At 46.4% G+C, this 14,279-nt stretch overlaps 1 protein-coding gene across 1 annotated transcript in view; it reads left to right on the top strand.

Moving 5' to 3' along the window:
• LOC141112677 (Wilms tumor protein 1-interacting protein homolog) overlaps nucleotides 1-14,279 on the top strand; it is a gene marked incomplete in the record, with an annotated part of 65,775 nt that overhangs the window by 35,724 nt on the left and 15,772 nt on the right. Inside the window, 1 exon segment of the mRNA XM_073605672.1 lies at nucleotides 11,615-11,681. Coding sequence (XP_073461773.1) covers nucleotides 11,615-11,681 — 67 coding nt within the window.

Here is a 14,279-nt window from a genome sequence, read left to right as displayed (position 1 = left end):
TTTTTTTTTTTTTTTTTACTTTCACTTTTAACCACTTAAAGTGGAGTTCCACCCACTTTTACAGCTCTTCAGCATCCCTCACTAAACTGTGCACTGTAAACAAATTGGATATATTTTTATTTTTTTTTCTCAGCACCTACTGTATATCTGCTGTATTCATTTTTCACTTCCACCTCCCTGGCCGTGGCCCATCACATCATTTCTTGTTTGCAATGCCTTCTGGGAAGGGGCGGCAACTTCCTCTGACACTGCCGTTGCTGTGGAAACCTGACCTGATACCTATTGCACTGCTTGTGCTGCACTGAGCATGTGCGAGATCTGCAAGGATGAGATCCAGGAAGAAATACAATCTGGCTTCAGATGCCCACACTTAAGATGGCCACGGCCTGCTGTAAGTTTATAACAAACTACTGCTATAAACTAACAAAACAGACCATCGTTTACAGAATAACTTTACTAGAATACATAAACCTTGTATATTATAGGGGTACTTTTATTTAAAAAGTATAATTTTGGCCGGAACACCACTTTAAGGACCAGCCTCGTTTTGGATTTTAGGTGTTTACATGTTTAAAACAGGTTTTTCTGCTAGAAAATTGCTTAGAACCCCCCAAACATTATATAAGGTTTTTCTTCTAACACCCTAGAGAATAAAATGGCGGTCATCGCAATACTTTTTTTTTTGCACCGTATTTGAGCAGCTTTCTTAAAAGTGCACTTTTTTTGGAAAAAATTCACTTTTTTGAATAAAAAAAATAAGACAACAGTAAAGTTAGCCCAATTTTTTTTTTTTTTTTTTTTTATATTGTGAAATATAATGTTACGCCAAGTAAATTGATACCCAACATGTCACGCTTGAAAATTGCGCCCGCTCGTGGAATGGCGTCAAACTTTTACCCTCAAAAATCTCCATAGGCGACGTTTAAAAAATTCTACAGGTTGCATATTTTGCGGTACAGAGGAGGTCTAGGGCTAAAATTATTGCTCTCGCTCTACCGGTCGCTGCGATACCTCACATGTGTGGTTTGACCACCGTTTTCATATGCGGGCGCTACTCGCGTATGCGTTCGCTTCTGCGCGCGAGCTGAAGCGAAAAAAAAAAAATTGTGTCACTTTTATTCCTATTACAAGGAATGTAAACATCCCTTGTAATAGAAAAAAGCATTGCAGGACCTCTTAAATATGAGATCTGGGGTCAAAAAGACCTCAAATCTCATATTTACACTAAAATGCAATAAAAAAAAAAAGTCATTTAGAAAAATGACATTTGAAAAAATATGCCTTTTTTAAGAGGCGTGGACGGAAGTGACCTTTTGACGTTGCTTCCGCCCAGCAGTGTCATGGAGACGAGTGAGCGCCATCTTTGCCTCACTCGTCTCCAGACACACCAGAGAGCAGGATGCGATCGCCTCCACCGCTACCGACGGCTCCGGTAAGCGGCGGAGGGGGGGCCTCTCCCGCTACCGATAAAGGTGATCTCGCGGCGAATCCGCCGCAGGGACCACTTTTATCTGAAAGCCGGCCGCCACACGAAAACGGGGATACCGGGGTTATGGCAGCTAGCTGCTGCCATAACAACGATATCCCCATTCAAAGTTTGGACGTACATCGTCGTGCGGCGGTCTTAAAGTGGTTAATGGTGAACAGGACAAATGGGGAGTGGTGTGGGGTGTTTTTTTTTTTTTTTTTTTTTTTTTTTTTTTCTGGTTCAGGTCTGTTCAGTGATGTCATGCCCAGGAGGTGGAGCCTAATTTTCACACGTGGTCATTGGTCAATGATCTAAATTTTTAAAAAAATCCTGACGTAAATCAGAAAAAATGTCTGTATAGTAGAGAGCAAATTTGGGACAGCAAAAGGTGAGAGCTCCAATCTGGTTCAGAAGGACAAAGCCTTGTTAAGGAAATGGATGTTCAGGTCTCATTGAAAGTTGCTTTATTTGGTGGTTTTAATCTTATCCAACATAGTTCAGAGTTGTATCCCCCTTCATCGGGGTTTATCAAACATGTCTCAGGGTTCTATCCGCCTTCATCAGGGCTTAGCCAACATGTCTCAAGGGTTATATCCCCTTTCATCAGGGCTTATTCAACATGGTTCAGTTATATCCCCCCTAATCGGGGCTTATCCAACATGTGTCAGGATTATATGCCCCTTCATCAGGGCTTACCCAACACGGTTCAGGGGTTACATTCCCCTTCACCAGGGCTAATTCAACATGGGTCAGGGTTATATCCCCCTTCATCAGGACTTGCGCAACACGTTTCAGGGTTATATCCCCTTCATCAGGGCTCATCCAACATTTCTTGGGATAATATCCCCCATTTTCAGGGCTTATCCATCGTGTCTCAGGGTTATATCCCCCTTTATCAGGGCTATCCAATATGTCTAAGGGTTGTATATCCCCCATCATCAGGTCTTATTCAACATGGTTCAGGGTTATTTATTCTCCTTCATTAGGGCTTATCCATCATGTTTCAGGGTTATATCCCTCTTCATCAGGTCTTATTCCACATGGTTCAGGGTTATATCCCCTTTTATCAGGGCTTACCCAACACGGTCCAGGGTTACATCTCTCTTCATCAGGGCTTGGGTAACACAGTTCAGGGTTATATCCCTCTTCATCAGGGCTCATCCAACATGTCTCAGGGCTATATTTTTATTCCCCATAATTGAATCTTATCCAACACAGTTCAGGGTTCTATCCCCCTTCATCAGAGCTTCATAAAAATAATATAATATAAATCTACACTTGTACACTAAGCAACTCTGCTCTCCTTTCCCTGTATAAGGGTTCACCCCTCTGCGTTGGAGTAGGGCAATTGCCTTGCTGTACCAGATTTCACATGTGTTAGAGGAACTGTAACAGGGACAACTCAATTGTCATCAGAAAGGTTTGTGTTCTGTTATCTGTGTGTATGTGTAATAAATAAATATATATATATATATATATATATATATATATATATATATATATATATATATATATATATATATATATATATATATATATATATATATATATATATATATATATATATATATATATATTTTGCATATAATTCTCAGCATCCCATAGGATGGCTCTCCGGCGGGGCTCCTATGTGTGCAGCTAATACCAAAACTCACTATATGAATGTTCATAAAAACACTTCTGTGACCAACTGCCTCCGATTTGTCCATGGACTCCTCCAGTGCTGCTTTGCAGACAAAATTGTAATTTTGGGTGGAACACCTCGGCCTCTGAGGATCCCGGGACACAGAGGGGTTGGGGCTGTGTTACTGCAGCGCTGCACTGGGGTCCTGCGGCATGTTCCCCACCAGACAGTTATTTGGGCCGCCAGGAGCAGGAGAATTCAGATTTCTTCACAAACGCATTGCCAGTGATTTTTGTCTCTTGAACAGTCTCCGTCCTAATTATCATGTTTCTTCCTGGTGGCGGAGGATTGCGTTCATCTGTTATTTCACATTCACACCACTCTTCCTAATGACTGCGTCATGTTTTGTGCGGAGTGCTGCCATCTGTTCAGTAAGTCGGAGAAAAAGCTCCGCAGCCTTCACCGACCTTCTAAAGTTTTTTTTTTTTTCCCAATTTTGAGTTGTAAGTGGAGTGAAGGGGAGGTGCAAGTGAGCGCAATGGGAGGAGCCTATGACAGCCCAGAATTCTGAGAAAAAAATTTGGCCAATGTGTGTTTTCATCATGTCTTCTGGAAGAATGATCAATTTTTAATTTCGAGTCACTGACCAACTGGGAGGAGGGGGGCAGGTCTGGACCATGAGGGGAGGAGGGGGGCGGGTCGGGCAGTGAGGAGTGGGGGCGGGTCTGGACTATGAGGGGAGGTGGGGGTGGTCGGGCAGTGAGAGGGGGGCGGGTCTGGACCATGAGGGGAGGTGGGGTGGGTCGGGGCAGTGAGGAGGGGGGCGGGTCTGGACTATGAGGGAGGTGGGGCGGGGTCTGGACTATGAGGGGAGGGGGGCAGGTCTGGACCATGAGGGTGGGGTGGGTCAGGAAAGTGAGGAGTGGGGGGGCAGTCGGGACTAGGGTTGCACCGATACTAGTATTGATATCGGTGCTGATACCAAGTATTTGCACAAGTATCAGTACTCATGCAAATGCACCAATACCTGAAACCGATAGTTTCAGGCTCGGCTCTTTGAGCTGTCAGCGGTTTCCCTGTGTTAAAGAAGTCCGGTAATTGGAGCTGTCAAAAAAAAAAAAAACAAAAAAAAAAAGCAGCCGCAATGTTTATTAACAACATTGCTCAGCCCTGAAGCACTAAAATAAACATTGTTTCTTTTTGTATATTTCTGTTTCTTCATCTGCAGATCAAAGGGATGAACAAATGTTCCTCTGTTTTAACCCTTTAATAACCCTTAATTGACTCTAATCAGCCTTAATTAACTCCCTATCATCTATTTCATAAAAACAAAATAAAATAAAACTTTTTTTTTTTTTTGTTTGTTTTGCTAGTTGAATGAAAAAAATAAATTTATATATATATATATATATATATATATATATATATATATATATATATATATATATATATATATATTATATATATATATATATATATATATATATATATATATATATATATATATATATATAAAAATTATTTAATTTGTTAATAACTTTTAATGCTTTGTACCATTGCTGACAGCTGAAGTTTAACAAAACAGTTTCTGTAGCTATCGGTAATTGGTATCAGCGAGTACTTAAAAAAAAAAAAAAAAAATGGAATAGGTGCATCCCTAGTCTGGACCTTGGGGAGAGGGGATGGGTCTGGACATGGGGTGGATGGGGCAGTGAGGAGGGGGGCGGGGTCTGGACCATGAGGGGGGGTGGGTCGGGGCAATGAGGAGGGGGATGGGTCTGGACCATGAAGGGGGGTGGGTCGGGGCAGTGAGGAGGGGGGGCAGGTCTGGACCATGAGTGGGGGTGGGTTGGGGCAGTGAGGAAGGGGGGCAGGTCTGGACCATGAGGGGAGGTGGGGGCGGGTCTGGGCAGTGAGGAGGGGGGGGCGGGTTCTGGGCAGTGAGGGGGGGTGGGTCTGGACAGTAAGGAGGGGGCGGGTCTAGAAGCTGGGGTCAGTATTTGCATATGTGAATCTCTTGAATTCTCAGTGTGTGGGATGATCTAACGCCTCCTCTGGCTGCCCTAATCTCCTTTAAAAAAAAAAAAAATTATGTTAATTTTACAAAGAAAATTTACTTTTTTGTGGTCATTTATAACCGGTCTTCCGGGTTTTGTACAGAACTGACTGTGGGCCCCAGTGCTGATCAGAGGATGAACTCTCTGCGATCATCTGCTGTGACCTACACAGGAAGTGTAATGGGCAGGAATGGGTCACAGGCAGGAGGAGGAGGACATCCTGGACAGACGGGGCTCACTGACCACAGGAATAAACAGAACTCGGGATGAGTCTAGTGATTGCGTTAATTTCTTCCTTCCATCATTCAGTCTCGGCTATACACAATCCACCCTAAACATAAAGGTCCAGCTCTGTATCTCTTGAGTTCCTGGGTCTGTACACCCGCTGTGCCCATTATGAGGGGTTCCCCCAGTATTACCTTGTATCACGTGGTGTGCCCAGTATGTGACACCCATAGGTGTGCCTGGGCACACCCTAATCACCCTGTGTGGTGCAGATTTCCCCTGTTTAGACCCCTGATATTTCACCAAAGCACCCTAACAGGGCTCCTAAAAAAAAAAAAAAAAAAAAAAAAAAAAAAAAAAATAAACTACTAAAAGCATCCAGTGCCCTACTGACACCAATCTCTGCTCTACTGACACCGTCAGTATAACTACGCATGCACACACGCATATGTGTATAAGCTTTGAGGTGCACACCTTAATGCAACAGGCTGTGCACACCTATGGTGACACCCCCCCTACCCCCCTCTGTGTCTGTATACTGTGGGTGTCATTCTTCTCCTCCTGTAAATGAATGTAGGAGGAGCTCGGCACAACCAGGGTGCCGGTTCCGGCAGGAAAAACTGAGGCGAGAAAAGCTTTGATCCGTATAAAACGTCTCCTGCCGGCCAGCGCCACACACATGGAATCTGCTGATCCCTTCCACCTTGTGATGATTTTTGGACTCTCTGGGGGAAAGTTCCATGGGGTGACTCAGAGGGGGATTCCTGCCAGCCCCGGGGAGGGGGGGGGGGGGGCAGGGATGGCGCAGGCACATGGCAGAGATTTTCCACCAGTGGAGGATCGGGACACCTGGGTCAGAGAATGCAGAAGAATGTTTTCTTATAAATAAAACTAATCCCAATATTTGGGACCGAGTTGTGGGCGGGGTCTCTGACTTCCTGACCGCCTTTGGGTGGTGATCGAAGTGTACGATTTATCCGGTGATTGATTACCATTTTTTATAATGCAGATATTGATGGTGTGCCACCAATGATCACTCATAGATGACCGCGGTTATATTGGAGCGTGTTGATTGGCTAGATAATCCAGTCTCACTTTTTTTTTTTTTTTTATGTTTTACTGATTTCCCCCTCTTTATAACTTGCTAATGGAATTGTTCAATATTATAACCTTTCCATTTTTATTACATACATTATTGTATTCCCAGTTTTGTCATCACTGGATCTCTGTTCTTCTCTATGCAATTCAGGCAGATCATGGCTGGTGGAGGAGTCGTCAGGGTGCTGTACATGGCTTCCTGAAAACATCCACCCCCCGGCCTCAGTACTCCTCTGAAGAGCCCTCAGTCCTGATGTAAGCAGTGGCGGGCTCTTGAGAGGAGTGGGCGGTCCTGTTTTCATGCAGATCACCCTAAAGGAACGCCCACATGTGATGTTGAACCTCATAATGAAAACCAGCGAATGAATTGGGCGGGACAGTCAGGCTGGGGAGGAGCTAGATCAGGGATATGCACTTAGCGGACCTCCAGCTGTTGCAAACTACAAGTCCCATCATGCCTCTGCCTCTGGGTGTCATGCTTGTGGCTGTCAGAGTCTTGCTATGCCTCATGGGACTTGTAGTTCTGCAACAGCTGGAGGTCCGCTAATTACATATCCCTGATCTAGATGATGCTGGAGGATCTCTGACTAAGCTGCAGCTTCTAATGCACATGGTGAGAAGCTCACAGTGTGCGGTGAAATCAGAGTAAGACATTTCAGTCCAGGAGAGGAGCCGGGACGACTGAGGGGAAGGCCGGAGTTCACCTTTAAATCAGAGATGATTGCGGTGAGTATGGTGAGGATTAGTGTGCCGGTGAGGTGACGGCCCGGCTGCGTCACCCGGCACGCCCTGCCCTTCCTTGAGGGTCTCGCGTGAGACCGAACATTCCTGTGTAGCTATTTAGGTCTCGGGAACAAGCAGCCTTTTGTGCGAGCGCGGCGTGTACGAGTGTCCCGGCCACTGCGGGGGCGACACTTTTCTGCGGCTTAGAAAATATTTAGTATACTCTGCGCAGAGTGCTCATCGATCCCCGGCACTCGCTGCGTCCTGCCTGCTCACATGTGAGGCCTGTGGGGTCCCTCCTCGCTTCTAATGCAAAATCACAGCGTGAGGAGCAGATGGGAGCCGTGCAGAAATCACATCTACGCTGTCATTGCTGAGCGACACGCAGTGGAAATCAATGGTCTTGTTGCTGGACACAGCAGACGGTCTGTCATGGTTTAGATTAACCACTTGCTTACTGGGCACTTAAACCCCCCTCCTATCCAGACCAATTTTCAGCTTTGAGCGCTGACGCACTTTGATTGACAATTGCGCGGTCATACAACACTGTACCCAAATTAAATTTTTATCATTTTTCCCCACAAATAGAGCTTTCTTTTGGTGGTATTGATCACCTCTGTGGTTTTTATTTTTTGTTAAAAAAAAAAAAAATTTAAAAAACTGAATTTAAAAAAAAAAAAAAAATTTTTTTTTTTTTTTTTTTTTTTTTTTTTTTTTTTAGATTTTGTTATAAAAAATTTAAAACATGTAATTTTTCTCCTTCATTGATGTATGCTGATGAGGCGGTAGTGATGGGAACTGATGGGTGGCAATAGTGGGCACTATCCGTTACACTGATAGTCAGCACTGCTAGGTGGCACTGATTGGCACCACTTGTGGGCACTGATAGGTGGCACTGTGGGCATTGTTAGGTGGCACAGATGAGGCAGATATTGCCTCTTCACTTCGGGACCGATGTCCCTCGCATCCGAGCCAGTAATCTGCTTTTTTTTTTTTTTTCTTCTACTCGCGCTGTCAGTAGAGTAGAAAAAAAAAAGCCGATTACCGATCTTTTGTTTACATCATGTGATCAGCTGTCATTGGCTGACAGCTGATCACATGGTAAGGGGCCGGGTCCGGCCCCTTACTTGGATCGGTGATCACCCGAGTCTCAGTGACTTGGTGATCACAGCGCGCTCGGCACGCGCCCTGTAGGGCGTGTGCACAGGGGAGGCCGTCATGTGACGGCCTCCTGGGAATTCAGGTTTGCGCTGTGGCCGTCATTCGGCCATAGCGCGGATGTCAAGTGGTTAAAGGCTAACTCCACATTTGTTGAGGGGGAAAAAAACATTCAATACCCCTCTGGGTGATCTGTGTAACACTCGGTTCACACCTAATGGGGTTTTTCTTTTTTTTTTTTTTTTTATTGCGTTTTGCAGAAACGCACTACAGTCCATTTAACATGGTTTCCTATAGAACACGTTCACATCTGTGTTCACATCATTTTCACCTGCTACGTTTTTTTGGAAAGGGTCAGGGACATTTTCCCGCAGCATATTGCGTTTTGGTGCCAAAGACTTCAATGGAACCGCACCGCATTTTTTTTTATTTTCTTTTATTTATTTTTTGGTGTGGGTGTGGTGTGTGTGTGTGTGTGTGTGTGTGTGTGTGTGTGTGTGTGTTGTTTTTTTTTTTTTTTTTTCTTGCATTTTGTGAAAGTATTGAGTGCGACTCACAATTCACACCCTATGAAGCTGTTCAAAATCGATGCGACTCCAACTTGCACCCATTTTAAAAGCGGTCCTGCACTATTTTTGGCAATTTTATGTGTTTTTTTTTTTTTTTTTTTTTTTTATAGACACCTGGTGCATGAAGTCGCACAGATGTCAGCAAGCTGCACATAAAATCTCAGGGACCGGCTGGATTTCAATAGATCCCCTTTAAATCTATGCGACTTAGCCCGGTTACACTGAATGCGGCTTTGAAATCGGGCTACGTCAGCGATATTTCAAAGCTGCATTCAGTATAAACTGGGGCTAAGTCACATAGATTTCAAGGGGTTCCATTGAAATCAATGGGACTGTGGGTTAAGGGTTAGCATGCTAACCTTTAACCCCAACATGTAACTTTTGGACACATTGGAGTTGTATGACAAGTCGCAGCCATTGATGGTTTTGACAAAGCGCGTATTAAACGTGTGAAATGCGGTTAACCTTTTTTTTGCCTGCCAAATGCCTTGTGCCTGTTTATTATTGATGATTTTTTTGAGTAAAGAAGCTTTTATCTGAATTATATGGGTGTGCAGCTTTCCAATCTTCTTTCTTCACAGTCGCAGAGTAAAGAAGCTTTTATCTGAATTATATGGGTGTGCAGCTTTCCAATCTTCTTTCTTCACAAGTCGCAGCCCATTGATGGCAATGGATCCCCTCCAAGTCTATGTGACTTAACCCCGGTTCACACCAAATGCGGCTTTGAAGTCATACTACTTCTGTGTGATTGCAAAGCCGCCAGTCGTGGTGTGTGGGTTTTTTTTTTTTTTTTTTTTTTTTGCGGCTTGCCGACATCTCTGCGACTCCATGCACAGGTGTCAATGCAAATCACACATGAAATCAACGAAAATAGTGCAGGAACCTTTTTCAAATTCTATGCATATCGGAGTCTCGTCGCTTTTGAATGGTTCCATAGGGTGTGACTTAGAGTGGCAGCACTTTAAAAAGGTTCCTGCACTACTTTTGATGCGACTTTGAGTTCCAGCGAGTGTAAAGTTGCGTCGAAGTCGCACTCGGTACATTTCTATTGGCCCAAAAAAACTGCAACACGCATAGGTGTGACCCTAGCCTAAATTGCAAGGATTTTAACAAACTTTGTTGTGGATTCCTACGTTTTTGTTACGAAATCGCTGTTTTCTCCATGTTGAGACTGAATCTGAATGGGAGTGACTTTCGTTATCGATCAGCTGCTGCACCTGCAGGGCTCTAATAAGGAAAGTAGCCGGGTCTGCATCCCTTTTTAGATGTAATTTCTCTTTGGGAGTATCTCACCAAAAATAACATTTTTGTTGCAGGGGATGCCTAAAATCTGACTATCTTAGTGCAGACTTCTGGGGAAATCAGTCAGCCAATCGCACAAGCAGGAAATGAGGGTAGGGATCTATTTCCAGGCAAATAATCCCCGGTAGGTACAAATAACATTTGTTGTCTTGTACCGGCTCTTGAAGTACCCTGCGATCTCTCACATATTTTTTTATGTTGCTGACAGTACAGACAGGACTGTGATTGGATTGTTAGGAAGATGCCGTGTGAGAGGCCCCCCCCCCCCCCCCCCCAGGGCCGCTGTGTACGCCGGATACTTCATGAGCCTGCACATGCATACCAGAACAAGAAGGTTTTATCAATTTAGCTTTGGGTGGTGCCGGGGAAGGAGACAAGATCCTGGGTTGTGTTTTTAATTGATGGCTGTCTTGTCACCAGGAAGATTTGTCCTGAGTGGTCACTCGGACAGGAAGTGAGAGGGAATCTTCCCAATGGGGACACAGGCTGCAGAACTCTGCTGTCTATTCATATGTCAGGCAGGTGGTGGTGGGAGCAACAGAGGATGTCGAGGAATCCGGTATACATCTGTTATGTGCGTCTTTCTTTCCTTCCTGCGGGATGTGTGTAGTAAACCTTTGCTGTGTGTGTTCAGTGCCATTTATTTCTCAGCATGTTGGACTCTCCCGTTTGTGTACAAGTCCATGTAAAGCTGGTCTGTCCTCCGCCGGTGAGTGACTGGATCCGGCAGGGTGGAGGTGTTGGGTCGTTTTCTCATCACCCCCCCCCCCCCCTCGGCCATTTCCTGTGGGGGGCGGCACTGTGCTGATCTGCCCTGTTATATTCCTCTAAACTAATGGAGTGTGGGAGAAAACCAGAATACCTGGAGGAAAATCACACAGGAATAACATGCAAACTCCATGCAGGTAGGGTCCCAGCTGGGGTTTTAAGCAAAGACCCCAGTGCTGCGAGGCAGGAGTGCTAAACACTAAGCCACTATGTATATGCTGATTTTATACTCCTTTTGTGATCTGATGTTCATATTTATTACACTGCATGGGCTTATCAGACTAGGGTCTGGGACTGCGGACGATCCTGGCCCTGAAGAAGTGTGCGCAGTCTATGAGACGCGTCAATGTGATTTTGTGTATATCTGAGAATTGCTTCAATGAAATGTGAAATCCTCTCCGATGTGATGGGTGGATGTAGATCACATGGTAAATGTTCCAGAACATTCCTTTATTGGATGTGGACAGTGGTCCGGATGCTTTATAATATCTGGTTCTTATGAAATGATTGTACGGCTGTCAGTGCTGAATGCACAGGATGTATGGAGGCATCTGATTGGTCGGATCTTTTCCTGCTGTGTTATGGGAGTCTCACTGATCCCTCTTTGTGTTCCTTCCATCAGGGAGAAGATTACGGGGGAAGGCCTTCTACAACGTCAACGGAAAAGTTTACTGCGAGGAAGATTTCCTGGTGAGTGCGGCCACTTTCCGGTGTGTACATGACCGGGAATTAGAGGTGGAAATTTTGGTGCTGAGACCGAAAATGCAGGATGCACTTGGCCGAAAATGAGAGTTAAAAAAAAAAATATAGATATATAATGTGTAATTGTATTGTATTTGACTCTTTAATTGATATCGTTAATTTATTGTCGGCCATTATTGGCACCTTTTTAGTGCAAGAAAAGCTCAAGAAAATGCATCCCTTTGCGCTTCCGTTGTGGTGTTAAAAATTTTGTTTGCTGCATTTTTGGCCAGTTAAAAAAAAAAAAACGCACCAAAAATCTCACCTCCCTATTGAAATGCATTGAAAACTCACCTGTTATGTTTTTTATGCGGTTTTTGAGTCACGTAACCTATGAAAACCACACCATAAGTACAGTGAAATCGCCGCACAATCGCTTGCGTTTTCGGCACCTTTTTCTCTTATCGGCAAAATAACCCCATTTTTGGCCGATCTGTTTCGGCCTCCAAAATTTCGGTGCCTCTCTATTGGGGATGAGGCATTGCTGCAGCTCACAGATGGAGTGTGCCCAGCTAGGTTGGGGGGGGGGGCATTGCTGCAGCTCAGTCTCTCTTGCAGAGAGCGAGTGTGCCCAGCTTGTGGGGCGGCATTGCTGCAGCTCAGACAGTGTGCCCAGTTTGGGGGGGTGGTGGAGAACATTGTTACAGCTCACAGATGCACAGTGTGCCCAGCTAATGGGGTGGTGGGGAAGTGGAGGAGTACTGCTGCAGCTCACAATGTACCCAGCTAGGGGGGTGGTAGTAGTCTGGCTGGCAGGAGGAGAGCGTGTCTTAGCTAGGGGGATGGTGGGGGGCATTGCTGCAGCTCACAGATGGGAGAGTGTACCAAACTGTGAGGGTGGGGGGGTGCACTGCTGCAGTGTACATTTGGATAGTGCCCAGCTGTGGGGGGGGGGGGGTACTGCTGCAGTCTGGCTGACAGGCCGAGTGTGTCTTAGCTGGGGGGGCAGACAGCATGCCCAGCTGGGGGAATGTGGGACACTGATGCAGCTCACAGTCAGGCTGGCAGGGGTAGGGCGAGTCTTGGCTATGAGGTGGTGATTAGGCATTGCTGCGGCTTGCAGATGAAGAGTACCCAGCTTTGGGGGCATGTGGGGCACTGCTTCAGTTTGTCCCGGCTGGGAGGGCATTGCAGATCTTAGCACAGGGGCAGATTTGACCTATTCTGTATTTGTCATCCTTGTGACACGGGGAGGGCGTGGGATGGGAAATGATAGAAGGGGGGCAGGACGGGTCATTTCACTATCCCAGGCCCGGGGCACAGACATTCCCAGGGACAAAAGCCGTCAGCCAGAGAACACTTCCTATTGGCTCCTTTACTCCTTAAGGAATAATCCTTTGTCCCCCACAGCTGGAGGAGCACAGGGGCCCAGATGTGGCTCAGGGGCCAGTAATGCATTCCATTCCTCCAGCCAGGAGCCCCTGCGCCAGGCAGGCTGTAAAGTAGGAGGTGTCGGTGCCGGGACCCAGTGATGGATCTGAATTCCTCACCCATAGTCCTCTCTGTTCTGCTCCTCTCCGGGCTTCTTCCTGTACAGTATACAGATGTGACCCCCCCCCCCCCCCCCCCCCCCCCCCCATCACACGCACTCCAGGACATCAGGGGACAACCCTCGCAAAGACATGGAGGGAGTGGGAAAAGGACCCTGGTGGAAGCTGAGCCCGGGGCCCCAGTGCTGCAGGGCCACACTTTGCTGCCTTCCTTTTATCCACATGGTTGGAATGAATTTGTAATCAATCGTTTTCATACATTCAGAAGTGATCGGTCCCTGGCTTATCATTTCTTCCTTTAGTTTTCAGCTATGGGTCATCGATCTGTGTGTGGGGCCCCTATTGGTTGGTTACATGGGGCCCCACGGAGGAGGAAGTGAACATTGGCACATTGGCTTCCCAGCTGGTATTTCGGCTGACAAAGCAGTGATCTCGCCCACATCTGGGCACAGACACCGACGGGCTTTACTGGTTTTGTCTGCCGCGTGTCTTCCGGGTAAACAATGCTCCTTTGTTGGCGGCTCCAGAGACGACCGATATTATTATTGCTGTCTCTGAGCCGCGGGCGCTGCGGTGGGAGGTGAGGGGTTAACGAAACTTGTGGCCGGTGACTCATTATTTGTGGAAATGAGCGGATTATATGTTATCCAACCCGGGTATGTGTGGAGGGGGGGGGATTCTGAGCCCTGTGTGTGTTTAGGGGGGACACTGAGCCCTGTGTTGGAGGAGGGGCACGTGAGTCTTGCCTTGGATCTGTGGGGGGACAACGACACTGAGCCCTCTGTGGAGGGGGGTGGGGGTGGACCTGAGCCCTCTTTGGGGGACGACACTGAGCCTTCTGGGGGGGGGGGGACTACAACGACACTGATCCCTCTGTGCTTGGGGGATGCTGAGCCCTGTATGGGGGATGACACTGAGCCTTCGGGGGGTTGGGGATGCTCACTCCTCTGTGGTCCCCCACTGAGTCCTCTGTGGTTGGGGTGGGGAGGGGGACAACGACACTGTGACCTCTGTGTTTTGGGAGGGGGGGGATGCTAACTCCTCTGTGGGGGACAA

Source organism: Aquarana catesbeiana, linkage group LG11 (assembly GCF_042186555.1).
Source record: "Aquarana catesbeiana isolate 2022-GZ linkage group LG11, ASM4218655v1, whole genome shotgun sequence".
NCBI lineage: Eukaryota > Metazoa > Chordata > Amphibia > Anura > Ranidae > Aquarana > Aquarana catesbeiana.
Note: the sequence above shows the minus strand (reverse complement) of the source record. Positions and strands in the feature narration are given on the sequence as shown.